Below are 17,573 nucleotides of genomic sequence, written 5' to 3'. Positions count from 1 at the left end.
TTCTGGACCTTCTGAACTTTGGAATAAGTGTATGTATTCTTGATGTATAATGCTGCATCACCTCCCTTTTTACCCTGCCAGTCCTTCCTGAAGAAGCTGTACCCCTCTCACTATACCTGTATTCCCGTCATGGGTCTTATCCCACCAAGTCTCTGGTGCCAGTTAAATCATGGTACATGAAAAAAAGTTATTTTAGCAGAGATGCCAAGGAAATGTCCTCACCTCTGCTCACAATAAGCTATCTGATCCTTGTCTAAGCATGAAATAGTTTCCCAGCTAGGGAGTCTGTTTTCTCATTTTTTTTCCCTCTGCCATATTTTTCTGTGGCTTGCATTAACCAGAGTTTGTTTTCAAATCTTGTATAACGTTCTGTCTTTCTTTTGCAGGTGGTATAAACTTCACTCCAAACCAGGCAAGAAGGAAAAAGAGAGAGGAGAGATTGAGGTGGATATTCAGTTCATGAGGAGCAACATGACAGCCAGCATGTTTGATTTATCCATGAAAGACAAGTCCCGGTCTCCATTTGGCAAGCTGAAAGGCAAACTCAAAGGAAAGCGGGCCAATGGACTGCCTGACACGGCATCAGCCATCATTCCCAGCATAACTCACTCACCAGCTGATAGTGAAGAGGAATCACCTGAGAGAGAAAAGAAAAAATCCAAGATCAAAACCCTGTTTTCTAAACCTGGTTTGCAGAAAACCTCCATCTCCCAGTCCATGTCAGTTTTACCTGCTTTTCAGCCAGTGACAGAGAAAGTTAGGCTTAAACCTGGTGACTTTCAGTCAAAGTGGGGGGAAGATGATGATGATGAGTCCTTTCCTCCAAATTCAGAAAGTGAGTATTTCCTCTCACAATATTAAACTTTATTACTATCTTAAATCTTTGCGCAAAAGAGAGGTTGATTTTTGATACAGTAGATCGATTTATTGACAGAATATTAGAAAAGATTCCACCCATTTTTCTTATGAAAAAGAAAGTGACAGAGTATTTGAAGATATTGGCTAAAAGAAGCATTAAAGCACTGTTGGCAGTACATTTGTAGGTGGGTGATCAGATGCAATTCTCTTTTATTGTATATGTTTTATTTAAAACAGTAGGGCTGATTGGGAATTTTCTGACGGAAATGCTCTGCCTGATTAGGAGTGGGGTCTTGAACTTGGGTGTCTGATATCCTAGGTGAGTGCTATAGCTACCAGGCTTTTGGCTAGTCTGCTGGTATGGGTCTATGTCTCTTTGCACACCACAAAAAAAAAAAAAAATCTTGATGTTTGTTCCAAATGTAGAATAAAACCAAATATCAAACCCTTAATTTTTTGTGAAATGGAGTTCTTGTTTTTGTAGCTGTATGTTCACAGATCCATTGAAAACATTTTAAGAAGAATTTGTCTGAGACCATTCTTTGTATTGCTGGAGCCATTTTGGGTGAAATAGGATACTTCTTCCTTGTGATCTGCCACCTTGCCTCCTGCACACATGCGCCTGCCCCCCCCAACCCCCCCAACAAACAAACAAAAAACAAAGCCAAAAAGCCTGTATAGCAGAGGTTTCCAAACTGTGGGGCCTGGAACTTTTGAAGGGGTGCGACAGGGCCTGGGCCAACCCCCCCCCACCCCCTGGGGTGGGGGGGCAGCGGGAAGGGAGAGGCAGTAGTCCCTCCCTGTCCCCAGCTCTGCTCCAGTCCAACCTGCAGCTATGTTCCTGACCCCATGCCTGGCCCCACTCTCAGCCCTGTGCCCTCTTTCTCTCCTCCCTTCGCCCCCTCTGCAGTCCCAGCCTCAGTTCCCTTGTCTGTGTCCCCTGGCTCTGGGGGGGCATGGCACAGACAGGGATAGAATGGGCCCAACCTCCAAAAGTTTGGGGACCGCTGCTCTACAGGGTGATACTCCTGCTTTAGATAAAAAAATTTCTGTATCTCTAAACATAATTTTTCCATTGTCATGGTAATCACTGAGTCTTTCAACGCTTTTTAGACTGTAATATTGACTGTCACCGGGAAATATTTTTTTCATAGCTTTAATGTCTTTCTTTTTTTTTTTTTTTTTTTTTCAGAGGCCTTTGGAAACAAACCTGAAGATAACTTACTTCATGCTCCTGTACTCATGGCTCATAAAAGAACAGCAAGTGCAGACAATAAGCAACTAAACGAAATAACCTCCAGCAACACGAAGAAAGAAGGACTTTCCTTATTCAGTGGCCTTAAATCCAAAAATGATCCCGCAGTCCGATCCAACGTGTGTATCAATGGCAATCATGTTTATCGGAAGGAAAGTGAAACAAAAAAAGAAACCATGCCAAAGGACAACACTCCTTCCTCTTCCCCTCAAACATTCAGGAAAAACCAGCTCTCTGAATCAGAAGAAAACCCATCTTCAAAATCCACTAAGGAACATGAAAAGACAGGAAGAATGTCTCCTAGCAGAGGTTTCTCTGGGTCACACTCATTGGAGTCGTTTAAGTCTATGACCCTACCATCATACAAACTACTTAGCGGTGGAGATTTACTGGGAAATAGTGCTTCACTGAGTTTAGAAACTGCAGAAGAAGAAACTAAAGAGGACAAAAAACAAGAGAACAAGAAGTCTGCTTTGTTATCTCTAGTCACAGGAAGAAAGGAAGTAGTGAAAAACGATGTAGAAAACATGTCTGATACGACTTTGAAGGAGAGAGAAGTCAAACTTCTTGAAGACAAAAAGAATGAAAAAGAGGTAAAACCTGTTGAAATCCCTAAGGACTACAACCAAGAAAGTACTCCAAAAAACAGCAACACAGCAGATGTCCCCAGAAACAAGAAATCACATAACCCCTTTGATGAATCGCTCATGGAAGAACAGAAACCAGACAAGTCTGCAGTCTCTTCAAGGACAATCCAAACCAAAGCTGTCAAACCTAGGTTAGTCTTGTTTTATTTAAGTTCAGATTCTGATATAAAGCACTGCAGACATATGACTAGGCTGGCCCACTTCCTGCCACAAGGTAACATTTTTGTAGCTGTTGCCCCTTATAACATCTCCTGTGGGGGACTCATTTGTGTTTTGCCACTAGATGAAAGTTTAACTAGTTACACACTTAAGATTCTTGGTATAAGTATTAACTTTTACTTCCATTCTTAACCAATTTAACTTCATATAAGTGAGGATGCACTAACATAATGGTTTTTAGTGCCTGTATCTTTTCAGATAGTATGAAGTCATTTATTCCATGTTGTTCTATTAACCCATAACAAAAGCTAACAATATTCTCCTGCCTTGCTGTCTAAGTTTGGAAGTGTGTAGAAGGGCTGAAATATCATCTTTAATCAAGCCTATTGCTCTCCACTGTACTTCTTGCTGTGGCCTGGAGAATGGCAAATTTTGGAACACATCTGCTTTTGGCATTCAGTTTCATGAGTATATTTCTGGGGTTCTGTGTGAGACTTTTTTCAGAAATTCTGCTCTGTGACTTACATATATGAAAGAAGCGTGGCCTTACTAACTAGTATCCTGAGTTATCTGTCATTAACACTAGATATTCAATTACATTTGTGTTTAAATGCCTTGTGTGTAAATGTAAACATCTTAAGCTATTATGCTATTAGTACTTATGTCTTGGATGCAAAAGAAATTATGTACAGTTGCTTTAAAAGTAGACATCACCCTAGTAATCTTTGATTTGCATGTAGCAAACTTTACAACACAAGTTTTTTGCATCACGAATATTAGTATTGTATATAAAGTATTTTAACGTAAATTATTTCAAGCTTGTTTTATTGGTCCATTAAACTCTTAAGTCCTTGCAGTTTCTTATACATCATTAGTATGTTGCAAATTTTGTGAAATCTACCTTTAGAACTTGTCTTTGTGTGTCTCTCACATGTTGCACCTGCAACTGACACGTGAGTTTTTGTCCCTTTTACAGACTGGGAGTGTCTTCAGAGGATGAAACCGAAGCCACGCTTCCTACTTCTATATCTGATTCCCTTCCTGCTTTCCTTTCTGCACGTCATTCTAGTAATGACAATAACCCTTTCACTTCTAAATTGAGACAAAAATTTAAAGCACGAGACTCTGGTAGCCCTCTTCCTCCATCACTCATTTCTGGACAACGTTCTAATGATGGTAACCCTTTCATTTCTGACTGGGAACAGGAATCCAAAGCACAAGACTCTGAAAACTTTAGTAGTCCTCTCTTGTATTTCCCCCATCCTCCTGCAACTCTGGGGCATGTTTCTCCTCCTCTTCTTTCTACTCACCTTTCTATTGACAACCCTTTTGTATCTAAACTGGGACAGGAATCAAAAGTGCAAGACCTCAAAAACTTTACTAGTCCTCCCTCTTTCTCCCTTCCTTCTGCTGTTTCTAGCAAAAGCTATTGTTCCTCTGCAATAAACTTTGCTGATTCGGAGCACCCCGCTTTTGTTTCTTCAGAGGAGTCTCAGAATGAAAGTTTGACTAATGATACAAATACTGTATCAAATTCTTTGGGGTCACTGTCTGAGTCTCCTCCTCTACCTGTGTATGAAAGGGTTGGGCAGACCCCAAGGAAACAGTGTGATGTCAAAGAGGTACAGATAGTATCACTGGATAAAAAAAATAACAGTGGCTTTAAGAAATCTGTGACCTTTCATCTTGATGAGTTGGAAAATATTGATTCCAGCAGAAATCATGCTGAGACTTTAGATAGAGAGCAGTGTGAGAGATGGCATCCTGATCAATGTGAAGAAATGTTCACTACTGATCCAACCGTAATAGAAAAGAGACAAGGGTTTGCCTCTGTGCTGGGTATGGAGTGCTACTCTTCATCTAAACTCTGTGATGAAAGTGGGAGCTCTGCTCAGAACAATGAGAGCACTGTTCAGGAAGACGTTGAAACCCGCAGTTCAGGTGCTGAAACCTGGATGAAAGATGGCAAAGAACTAACTTCTCTCTCCAAGTCTAATTATAGCCTTTCACCTGGGAATGCTGTAAAACAGCCATCTTCTGCTGAAAGCAAATTAAGTGAGGAGCAAGAACTACATAGTGGAAAGAAAAGTAAGAATTCACTCAAAATGGAAGAATTTGGGCTCACATTAGAGTCCAAGGTAACTCATGCCATCAAAAGTGACTCTTCAGTTCAAGTAGAGCTGCCAAAACCAACTCCAAGAGTTCACATGTTGCTCCCTAAGGACCCTAACAAGTCAGAGGATGTTAGTGAGCTCAATCCTCTATTTGCAAAGCCAAAGCCTACCCCAAGAAATACTGTAAAACCAAATAAGTGTGCACCTGTTTCTCTGACTGGTATACTGAAAGATGAAGAGCTGCTTACTCCATCTGACAGCACAATGTCTGGGTCTGGATTTGTGTTTCATAGAGAGAATCCCATGAACCCACATGAAAACCCAGCCGGTGACAGCTTATTAAAAACAGCTACTCTGTCAACTACACATCATCTTGACAGAGATGATAGCAATAATGGACACTTAAAACACAAAAGTTATGGTCATGATGATTCATTATTTGACTCTGGAACAGCCCTGAAGTCTGCCATTCCAGTTACTGGAGATCAGAGTCTAACACATGTTGGCCTTCCAGTTATTCCAGAAGTAGGATCAGATGATGAGCTTCTAGACAGCTATCAAAAGAACAATGAAATGACTGCAATTTATAAAAGTTTTCCAAATACTGAAAATCAGTGTATAGGTTCATTGTCTGTCACTGAGGAAGAAAAACTCAGTTCAGATATGAGCTCTACTGATAGAGCAAGTATATTGTTTCAGAAGGGAGAAGGTGGCCCTGAAGATGCTTGTAAATCTAGCAAATCATCCAAACTAAATTCAGTAGTAGACATTCATAGTGCAAGCAGCAAGACTAGTGAGTCAGGTTTAGATATGTTTTATCCCAGTGAGCATGGGTGTGTTGAGGAACAGGAACTGAAGGAATCTAGCAGTATTAAGGAAAGAAGGAAGAGTGATTTTTTTGAGCCCTCTGAAAAGTCTGTTTCTTTTACCTCCCTGTCCAGTTCTTCCCAACTCTCCCTTTCCTCTAGTTCCCCCCAATCTGGCGCTTGTGACAGTAGTAGAGCAGAATCAGTGAAAAAGCCACCAGCAGAGAGCTTCAGTCATAAAGTCGAAAATGCTGGCAAGAAGAAGCTGCTTCAGGCATGGGTTTCACCCTCTGAGACACTTCCCAATCAAACACAACAGAGGGGTGGAAGTGTGTCTGTTAAGAACAGGTGAGAATATGGGGAAATGCATAGAAAATTTCTTGGTGTTGTACAGGACATACTTTTTTCTTGCTACAAAAATATTGTGATAGTTTTTTCACTTTGATGTGACTTCATACAATCTTAACTTGGTCTGACTTTTGGACATTGTGAGAGACCTATACCATACCAGTGTAAGATCACTGCCACAAACTTTTATTAGCAAAAAGTCAGTGATTGAACCAAAAAGAGCTGTGCACCCAAAAATGTAGAATGAGCAGTTGGCAGTGCTTTGTGAAAATCTAACATTCACAATACTTCTATTATTTATGGCAAGTTGTTTACATTAGGGAACTCCGTGCTCATTAGCCAAATATGGATTTATCCTTTTTGAATAATGCTACTTTAATACCACAGATGTTCTGGTGTCAACAGCTGGATTTGGTAAACTACATTATGATCTCTAGCTTTTTGGAGGAAATACAATCAAAGGCAAACTGTGGTGGTCGCTTAACTGGTAGAGAAAAGATTTCTAAGCATTAAAACATACTGCAGGCAAACCTTACTTTATGTGACTAATAGGCCTGACTCCCAGATGACCAACATGCTTTTGGACTTCCAGAGCTGTTCACGGTTCCAACTAACTGGCACCTCATTATAGTCTAAGGTGCAAATTGGAGCTGTCTTTTTCTGTGAAACTCTGCTAGCCTCAGAACCGCTTTATCTTTCTCACGTATTGTAGAGCTCCAGGGAATTACTGTTCAGAAATGGTTTGATAGAAACACAGTTGGGTAACTTACTTCCACTTTTTAAAATTGCCATTACAAATGGGTCTAGAGAGTACAAGATTATGTCTAGACATCTAGTGTGCCTTATGCCAGAATTAGTCCATTTAGCGAAGATGGAATAAATCTGCTGCCTAAAAGGATATTTGGTATATAGACTTCTAATGAAGATAATGTGGGAAAACTATGTAGAATCTAACTCTTATAGTAATGTGTGTAGTTTAAAAACAAAAACAAACCCACAACCAAACAAAAACTAAGCACTCACGAATATGGTGTAAGCACCTCATGTAACCAACTTCTGTTGTGATGTTTCCAGTTACCATGATACTGTTTCTTTTTTGTTTTTTGAATGCAATAAAATAAGCAGAACAGAGTGAGTGAGTGTGTGCACACCCAATGGAAGACTGTAATTGGAGGTAGAACTCTATCCTGGAACTGAATTTCTCATACCTTGAGGTGTATAAGGAAATTAATTAAATCCCCTTGTGTTCATACTTACTAGATTTAGGAACTTGTTGGATGCTTTGCTTGTGATACGATCTCAAGATGTTAAGGAACTGCCTAAACAAGTTGTGGCTTTTGTTTCAGACCTCATCCTGTGAAGCCAATGAACACCACAGCAAATAAGTCGCATCCTAAAAGTTTGACCACAGCCACAAAAATGGATGAAAACTGGACTGAGAGCAATAGAAAGGTATGAAAGAAATTGAAACTTGGGTTATAGCTTCATAATAGTTATTGTAAACTTCATAGCTTCTGGGGCACTCAGTGTGAACTTGCTTACTCAGGGTAACTTACATTTTTTGTCTCTGACACTCAAATGATGTCTGTTAAAGGATTTCCTTATTTTCTCTATTTCCCAGCGTTGGGAGGAAGAAATTAAATTCACTTTTTGTTCTTATTCAATGCAAATGACTTTAAAGCAAAAAAAAGACTCCTGATGGGGGTGTCCCAAGGAACTGTGGCAGTACTACTGGAGTAAACCCAGAAGTGCTCTTTGGTTCCCCACTAGATGGGTATGTTGATGGGGAGGCTTGGTTGTGAGCCAGGAAGATGACTACTAGGAGTGCCTTGGGTAGAGGGTGACAAGTAAATATGCTTACTTTGGAGACAGCAAGGATTGTCTACAATGTGTGGGGTGTGGCCACTGTCACCTGGAGTCTGCTTACACTGTGCTTACTCAAGGTGGTTGGGAGCAGGTAGTCACTATCTGCTGCACTGCTGATCTTCCTTTCAGCAGAGACTAGTGGGACCCATCACCTTGTAACTTGCTGCATTGGCAGCTGCCACGATTAAGAATTTTCTCCACTGTCTGAAAGGCAACATGTCCACTTGTTAAAGCAGGAGAATGTTGCCTAGCAAAAGTAGGTTATATTTCTAAATGTGCATGGCTAAAAGCTTTCACCTTCTTTCTCTTCTTCTCAAATCTCTGAAAAGTATTGTCAAAGTGTTCGCATAAGTTCTGATCCCTGAGGCACCATTAGATAAGAGGTCTGTAAAATGAGAGCAAACCGTGTTCTGAGAAAATTCTGATTCAGAAATCCAGGCACAAACTGGCTTGTAATATGGGATTCCTCATCTTAAGAAATGACTATATGCCTGCGCGCCCTACACCAAATGGCAGTGAATCTCAGAGCCTGGGTCAGCTGATGTTGGCTTACATGTCAGTGCTGAAAATAGTCATGTTAGACATTACTGCTTGGGCTCTGAGACTCCTAAGTAGATGGCCACAAAAGAAAAATGTGACTGAAAAGTTGAATTTTTTTCACTTAAATTCAGGTTTGCTGCTCTTCAAAGTCTACAGAAGCCCATTTTCTTAAACATCTGGTGTTTCCAGACCATACCTTAGCTGTGCCAATACAAAACTATTCCTTGTAGTGCCACTGAGATACAACTATGAATAAGTCTGTTGTACAATGAGTATTCTGTACTAACGTAATATTTATGCTAATACTACTTGTATTTTTGCTGCACTAAAAAGGAAGTATAACAAATTACTTTGCAGAGGTTACTAAAAATCATTTCTATTTAAAACAATAAACAGCATTTTAATTTTAAGAATAACTTCCCAACAATGTATTGCTAATTAGTCAAAAGAGAAAATAACAGTATTTTTAAAATTTCAGTCTCAAATTCATCAAATACATTCACTGCTGTTTAACCTGAGTTTGACTCTTGCTTTATTCAGTCTATTTTAACTTGTGGTTCTATAGATCTTTCAGTGCTAATATTACATGGGGAATTTTTTTATGCAAGTCTTTGGGCAATTGATATCCTGGGATCATAACTCATCTGTCCTTTGTTATGGACTCAAATTTACCCTTTAACCCCATGCAAACCTGGCATTCACATATTACTGTAAATTGCTGACACATATTGAGCCATAAAATTGAGTCTCTAGAAAGCGCTACCAAATGTCTCATTTTGAGTCTTACTTCCTCTTAGAATAGATGCCCTGGGCTTCCTAAATCCTACAGTGTCAAATATTCCTGTGCCATAAAAGTGCAGTACTTAAATATTTTTCTTGTTACTTTCCTTTCCATATAATCTATTGTTATAAAGTCCACCTGTCCACATTTTGGAAGTGCATGAATATCTGCCAATAATTATAACCTCGCTGTCATTTCTAGCTGCCATTGCTAAGAGCCCTAACAGATGTCTCTCTTGCGATAGCAGTTGCATTTGTGTCACTTTACCATATTGGTTTGGTCCTGTAGCTTTTCCCTGTCATTGCTGATGTTGCAAGCCTAGCAGGTTTTGGCCCTGGGGAACTTGCTTTTCCTGTTCACTGAAGTAGTAATGACTGATAAATCTTGAAATGCCAGTTGTGTGAAGCTTTTAACAAGATGTAAAGTACAGTAATTTTTTTGAAGAGCAATCCTGTTTTGGTAACCAATGTCCCTGGAATTCTTCAACCTTCCATGAATACAAAGATCATTAGGCAGTCTTCTCATATTACTGTAAAACACTTATTTCTGCATTGACCCTGTCTGTCTTCTCTCTCCAAAAGAAATATGATCCTTCGGAACCTGCCTATGCTTATGCTCAATTAACACATGATGAGCTGATCCAGCTGGTGCTGAGACAGAAGGATACCATTACAAAGAGAGATCTCCAGGTGCGGGAGCTAGAAAACTACATTGATAACTTGCTTGTCAGAGTCATGGAAGAAACCCCCAACATTCTTCGGGCTCCATCTCCAAAAAATATGGCTGGAAGGATGTAAAACCTCTGCCAGTAAACCTGAATAAAGAACTGGACTCCCATCTTGTTACTCAAACTTCACAGGGAGATAATGTGAAGTTCCTGATGTTCTGGTACTGCTGCCTACAAAAAAAAAAAATCACCTTTCTGTGTCTCTTGCAAAAAGTTGATTCCACTTATCTGGAGACTAGTTAATAATTATACCAGGTCTTGAATACGTAAGCCAAAAATACAATAGTCAGAAGTCTTCCACCTTTCTTTCTGGTACACTGTAAATATTTTACCACCACCTGGGAGGCATTGTTAAAGAATGTAATCAGAGGCCTGAGATTCATGTGGCTGTGAATGTTTAAGCCGTTTTTCTCAGTGAGGCACTGATGGTTGTTGGCTTCTGAGCTTTATTTTATTAATATTGGGAGTTTAGCTTAAGGGTTGGTGTTTTTAAAAACTGAACCGTGTTTCTCAGACTTTAAGAACAACAGTTGTTCTTAATTCTAAGACTTAAGTTGTAGTGCAATATAAGCCATCACATACACTAATTCAAGGATTTGATTGCTTTGTTCAAATAATTATATTACATAAGTTGAAATGCACTCCAGAAAGAGGTTTGGTAACCATAAGTTTCCTTATTGTAAAAAATGTAATGCCCTTTAAATATGCTGTAAAATTGGAGGGCCTTTAAATCTACATGAAAATGTGATTGTACTAATGAAGTGTCTACATCTCATTTTGGGAAGGGAAATGCAGAGCCTGTGTAAACCTAGTGTTGAAAAATTTCAAAGCAGTGCTCTGAGCAGGATCTTATGGCTGCTTTAATATAGCAAAAATCAAACAAAGATATAATTGCCATTTGACTACGTGATTAAAAAACAGTTACAGATTTTAGATAATATAGTGATCTGAATTAGAAGCTGTTTTGTTTCATAGCCATCATAATCCTGATTTGAAGGTTCTTGTTCAAACTAGGGGGCAGACAACTCCCATACAGTTTACTCGGTATCCTGTATAAACATGCGTGCACCTGTTTCCTTCGTGGTACACATGCTTAGTTTGTTTATATTGCTATGCACAGCAAGTCGTAATGACTTTTCTGTTGTGCCACTCAAGATCATAAATTTTTTAACATGCTGTATTTGGGAAACTAGGACCTACAGTATGGAACAACTGTCCAAGTTGATCCATATGGAACATCTAAATTTTGTGTGTGTGTGTGAGAGAGAGAGAGAGAGAGAGAGGGGTGTGTGTGTGTGACCTGGGTCTCTTAGTAAAGGAGCATTCAATTGGTGGCTTTTAAAAATTGATCTGGTTTCCAGTAATAAGATTTGAGGTTGAGAATGTTAGAACAGGTTTTATTTTAAATGTAATCAGAAGACATTGTGCTGCTGTTTTCCAAGATAAATCAGATACCTCTGTCTGAATCTTTTGCCGTAGTCTGCTGTAACTATGGGGTTTGCCATGGGACAGGCATTTTCTGTTTATATCGGATAGCAAACAGCAAGACACTCGCAAACAATCATTTTAGTAGGCTCACTTCAAATCATTATTTTATGATAGTGTTGATAGGAATTGTCAATAAAATTTAGCACTTGATGGAAAGTTGTGATTGGATTCAACAGTAACTTACATCTACATTTAGTGTTGGGGCTGAAGTGTGGCAGGCTCTCAGTTTTAACAGCTCTGTGCTCACTGCTCTCGAATTAACTTCTTGAAGGCAGAGTGAGGATCCATGATACAATATTAAAGTACTTTGGATAATCTGTTTTAACATCTAGCATGTATTGTGAAGCAAAAAAAAATAAAAATAAAACAAACTCTACCCTTTATCAAGGTGAAAGGGTCCATTAAGTCTTCCCTAAAGTTCTGAGTGATTAATTTCACCTATAGTTTAGGAGGGCACAGTTTGTCACAGTATTCTTTTCATTAGAGCACTTTAATGAGAGGTGAGACTAGTTGAATTTCCTATTAGCCTTTTAATAGTCTATTGCCTTATATTTAATATTTTCACAAAACACTGGAGACCATTGTAAACTTCTCAGATCCTGTATTTTTGTAGTGAAGTATAATTTAATCTATTTACATAGAAGAAATCAATGTTTACTGGGATTGTATATAAATATATATACTGTTATGTGCATTTGTTATTTTGTGATTGATTATGTGATTAAAAAGTGTAGGGCGGTTAAGTTTTGCCTATCATACAACTTTTCTTCAAGGGAAGCTATACATGAAATAATTCGTAATATTACGAAAGAAAGGTTTAAGATGTAGTGTTCCTTTCTAGGACCACAGGTACATAGTAGCAATGAGTGTTTGAGCAGATGACTTCAGTTAAGGGGTAATTTTCAGTGTCCCAGATCCCATAAGTGGAGTGGCTTGTGCTGAATTTTTTAGCAGAATCTCTTGATTTTGTTTGTATATATTTAATTTGCATGGAACTAGCTATCTTCCACTGAAAATGACTGCTGCTTGTGCCTTGCAATAGTGAGGAAGACGAAACATTAATTTCAGTTGCTTCTATCCCCCTTGATGTTTCTATGGAGAGGAAATTGTTGTTTGCACCTCCCTAAACAGTTTTTTGCCTTCAGGACTTGATTCCATAGCTTACCAACAGCTTTCTGGTTGTATGAGTGCTGTGGAGATCTCTATTTTTTAGTGCCTTTGAGCAGTGGCTCAGCAGTCTGCATTTGAAACTGCTATCATCATAATGGTTGGACTTGCTTTTATACTCGGAACTAATCTGAATGAATCCAATGATATGAAGTGATTTTTACTAGCCTGATTTTAAATGGCTGTCCTTCTGCTCTGGAGTTAAGGTACTACACCACCAACAGCTGAAGCCATTGTTTGTAATGCTGCACCTGCTGCTTGAGGGATAAATACTTTACAAAAATGTTTATCATTAACCAAATGTATTCTTATCTTGGGAAAACTTAAACCCTGTGGTTTTAATATTTGCTGATAACGTTCCACTTAAGGTTCTAACATTCTACTTCCAAGATGGGACTATAGAATTTTGATAGGGTTTTTCTCTTTTTGGTCATCTTTTATACCAGTTACACTTGGAGTCTGTCTGTCTGTTGGACAAAAGGTTAGCTGGCTGCTCTTACGCAATGAGGCTTGATCTCTTGGTTGCATGTGGTAAGTCTCATTTATTGGTGAGATTTGCACACTGCCAGGAGAGAGTGGTACTTTACAGGCCACACTTCTTCTTCATTAGCTGTGAAAATGTTGCACAATCTTATTGTACCTCAATTTTTTTTATTGGCAATGCTGTTTTTGAAGTGTTTTGACATAGAAGAACTGGAATTTTTATTAAGAAAGGTACTTAATTTGAGTACTTACGAGATTAAAGCTTGTTTGTCAAGCCCCTGTACAGTTGCTTAATGAATGTTTAATATTGAAGGATCCAAATGTATTTTTATGTTTATATTTTCTGCTTTGTTTGTCTGGGTACTTTTTTTTCTTTTTCGTTTTTAAAAATGACATTCACTCTTATGGAACACTAAAATAAAATTTTTAATTCAGTGTTTGAACACTTGTTGTTTTTTCACTAGACTCTGGAAGTGCTAGAAAATGCACAAACAGAATGGAGAGAACTCTGTGTAATGGACAAATCGCTAATATAATCTGGGGAATTGTTCTGCGATGGCCCTGCAGAGTGGAAAAAGTCTCTTCATTGCCGTAGAGAAAATTGCATTTGCTTTCTCAGCTGTTCCTAAAGCTTGCATGGCGAAATCATTTTATGCCATATGTGATTGATTACAGAGGGTCAGAGTCTCCTGCTGTTAAAGCCAGTGGCTGAAGTGAGAGAAGCTGGGAATATAGATAACTTAATGTCAAAGTATAAAACAAGCAGGTGAAACTGGCGTACAGTTAAAGACAAATGTTTGTGTGCTACAAAAAGAAAGAGGTGGTTAAGATTTAATGTGGCATCTCAAGGCAATTCTGATTCGTGGGCCTATGGCCCTCTGGCTTTGGCTGCCAGCTCATATTTTCCTCAAGTTGAAGCAGTGATTCTCTGCTCCGCAAAATGCCAGCATTTGATAGTTGTCAGCAGAGGATGCTTGATGGTCACTTGTGCAGTGGGGGGACATGAGGGTGGTCTTTCTTTTCCAGGTCATGCAGCAGGACCATGGTAAGTTCTCAAAATTGTGACTTTAATTTATTTTTTTTTTTTTAAACTGGTGAAAGGAGTTGGGCTAACATTCCTCAAGACTGAAATCCACTGCTGAACAAGTGCAGCATAGCCAGTAGCAGGGCAAACTTCCTGTGCTCTGTTCTCCTGGCACTGTGCCCCAATTCTCTTCTCTAGCGCTGAGAAGGCAATTACGTCTTCAAGGCGTTTTCAGTGATTGAGTGCCAACTAAGGGTCTAGTTATGATTTTTTGATGTGGACACCTCTTCACTGGGAATTGCACAGGTTGCTAATTTTACAGAAGCTGAGAGTAACAGCATTAGGCCACAGCAACCTGGGCTAGATATAGACAAGTAAACTACAAGTGTAGCAATTATCGCTATCCTCTGAGCTAGCTAGACACACACTACAATGAAACTTGATAATGATCTTCCTTCTGTTTATTATTTGTATATCTGCTCCTCCCTGGTGGGAGGACTTAAAAAAATGCAGTGGGTTGTGGCTCATGGGTCCCCGTGATCCAGTACATCCAACTTTCCGATTGGCAGAAAGTGAATAGAAGAGAGACTCTTTGGGCTTGTCTACACTGGCACTTTACAGTGCTGCAACTTTCTTGCTCAGGGGTATGAAAAAATACCCCCCTGAGCACTGCAAGTTTCAGCACTGTAAAGTTCCAGTATAGACAGTGCACCAGTGCTGGGAGCTATTCCCTTCATGGAGGGTTTTTTTTGTTTTTTTTTTTTTTAAAGGCCGCGACTACATAGCCACATTAAAGTGCTGCCGCAGCCAGTGCTTTAGCGTTGCTAGTGAAGACATGCCCTTTGTCACACAAACATTGCTGCTGCCTATCCCTCTCCTACTTTGGGATTTGCTAGAGGGACGGGAGCTGTCTCTAGCTGCATTGAGTCCATGGTAAACACTCTGTGGGGTGGGAAGTCTAATCAACAAATTTAGCAGCATGTGAAGACTGAGGTTATTTACATAATAGAGAAACGTATGAAAGTTATTGCCCAAACGTATGAAAGTTATTCCACTAGAACCAGGTTAGTAAGGATGTCAGTCCTTCAGGAGCACTTTAACTGCATTAACTTTTAAATCCTCTTCACTCTTTGTTCAGGATATCTGGGCAGCAAGGACAAGGTGGGAGAATAATCAGTTCTCCTTTTTCTCTGTCAGTCCACTTTGGCCTAAAATATATTTGCCTTGCCAGGAGAACTTGCATGCTACTATAATAGCCTCTATAATGCTTCTCTCTGCCTCCACTCTGAGGCATTGTTTCCTTCAAGGGATGGATCAAACTAGCTATTAAGATCCTTCTGCATTCAATCTGAATGGTTCCTTCCACTGCCAGGGCCATCAGCAATAATGCTCTGGGGAAACTTACAAGCCAACACTGAATAGAAATTACTTGGTACTTTCAGGCATTTCTTCCTTGTGCGTAGCTCTAACAAGGTATTGTAGAGACTTAGAAGAAAGCTAATCAGATGCCTACTCTCTCGCTGCAGGTGTTTCCATGTGGCCTTCACTGGAGAAGGTAAATCATAGCTGATTGACTACATTCTGGGAAGCAGGGCTTCTGTTTTTAGTTTCATGTGAATTGTCATGCTCTGTCAGCCCATTGGCTCCTCTAGTTTGGTATCTTCTGGTCAATGCTTGATGAAGCCTCACAAAAACCCTCTACTGCCAATGAACCTGGCTAGCTGGGAAACTGCTGTGGCCTGGTAAACAACTTTCCACCTCTCTGAAGCTCCACTTCCATGCAAGCACCAGGCTGGCTTATTCTCTGAAACATGAGGGGTTACCCTTAGCTGTATCTGTTCATAATTTGTTCGTATTAGAGTCCTCTGACACTGTTTGGTTTTCCTGGAGCAGAGTTCCAGTGGTGGCTAGTTAATTTCCTAAATGTTTCCTTGCTTGTTAAATTTTCTGCCATTATTTGTTTAGCAATGTCTTTAGGAAGGCTTTCTTCATTGACATGTTGTTCAGGCTATATCTACACTACGTAGCTTTTAGTGATGTGGATGTCACTACAGCCGTGCCGCTAAAAGTCATGCCGTGTAGCTGCTGTTTGTTGGCTCTCCTGCCGAAAAACTTCCACGCCCAATGAGCGGCATTTGTGTTGTCGGCACTGGCACTTGTCATGGCAAAACTTTCTTTTGTCTTTCGGGGGAGGACACCCCTGACAGACAAAAGTTTTGTCATTCAATTACTAGTGCGGACATATCCTCAGTCTAGTCTTGTGCATAAGATTCAGATGCCAAATGACTTGCACCCATTTGAGCTGTGTGCTGATATCAAGATGGCACTAATTTTGGCATATCACTGAGAATGGCCTTTTCCAAATATAGTCTCTTTCTCCTCTTTTTGTGTTATTAAACATCAAGTCTGTCTAACTGATTTCCTACTCACTTTGGGGCTCTTTGAAATTACCAAATCTCCAGTGCTATATCAGCCTGTTATCACTTCTCCTCCAAGTTGATTGGGACTAAGTTTGTTTTTCTGCAGTCTTTCTTGTAGGGGCCAGAATGACAACTTGATTTCATAGTGCCCTTCAGTCAGCGCTGAATAAATGTATTAAGTCCCAGTATAGGATCTTCAGGGCCTTCTGAATAAAGAGGCAGGTGCTACCAACTGCCTTAGACTAACATTTGACTCTCAGTCTCTGGAAGACTTTCAGCGGATATGGAATAGTTCATATCTTCCTGTTTGCAGCAGGTCCCTGTTACAATGAGAGAGCCATTAGCCATTAATCCTCTTTTCCATCCAGTGAGGCAAATGAGTGTTTATCCATATTTTGATGTGAGGCTGGAGAAATGGAGGCAGAGTCAAAGTGGGCTACACAATCAATTTAGCCAGGACTAGAATGCAGGAAATCAATAGCTTCTAATTCAGGAGTTGGCAACCTTTCAGAAGTAGTGTGCTGAGTCTTCATTTATTCATTCTAATTTAAGGTTTCGCGTGCCAGTAATACATTAAACATTTTTAGAAGGTCTCTTTCTATACGTCTGTAATATATAACTAAACTATTATTGTATGTAAAGTAAATAAGGTTTTAAAAATGTTTAAGAAGCTTCATTTAAAATTAAATTTAAAAAGCAGAGCTCCCCGGACCGGTGGTCAGGACCCGGACAGGGTAAGTGCCACTGAAAATCAGCTCGCGTGCCACCTTTGGCATCGTGCCATAGGTTGCCTACCCCTATTCTAATCCATGTCCTTGGATGACTAAGCACCATGTGTTGGATGCCATATGGACTGTATATGTACATTGTGTTCTTGTGCTTATACCACT

General features: G+C 39.7%; 1 protein-coding gene across 2 annotated transcripts in view; it reads left to right on the top strand.

Moving 5' to 3' along the window:
- Positions 1-13,674, top strand: part of RAB11FIP1 (RAB11 family interacting protein 1) — a 30,520-nt gene extending 16,846 nt beyond the window's left edge. For both annotated transcript variants that reach the window (XM_050939844.1, XM_050939845.1), the window contains exons 2-6: positions 387-835; positions 2,051-2,891; positions 3,896-6,187; positions 7,534-7,639; positions 9,956-13,674. In XM_050939844.1, coding sequence (XP_050795801.1) covers positions 387-835; positions 2,051-2,891; positions 3,896-6,187; positions 7,534-7,639; positions 9,956-10,171 — 3,904 coding nt within the window. In that variant the 3' untranslated portion in view covers positions 10,172-13,674. The remainder of the gene's footprint in view (positions 1-386; positions 836-2,050; positions 2,892-3,895; positions 6,188-7,533; positions 7,640-9,955) is intronic.
- The last annotated feature ends 3,899 nt before the right edge of the window (positions 13,675-17,573 follow it).

The sequence above is a fragment of the Gopherus flavomarginatus genome, chromosome 2 (genome assembly GCF_025201925.1).
Source record: "Gopherus flavomarginatus isolate rGopFla2 chromosome 2, rGopFla2.mat.asm, whole genome shotgun sequence".
Classification (NCBI taxonomy): Eukaryota; Metazoa; Chordata; order Testudines; family Testudinidae; genus Gopherus; species Gopherus flavomarginatus.
Note: the sequence above shows the minus strand (reverse complement) of the source record. Positions and strands in the feature narration are given on the sequence as shown.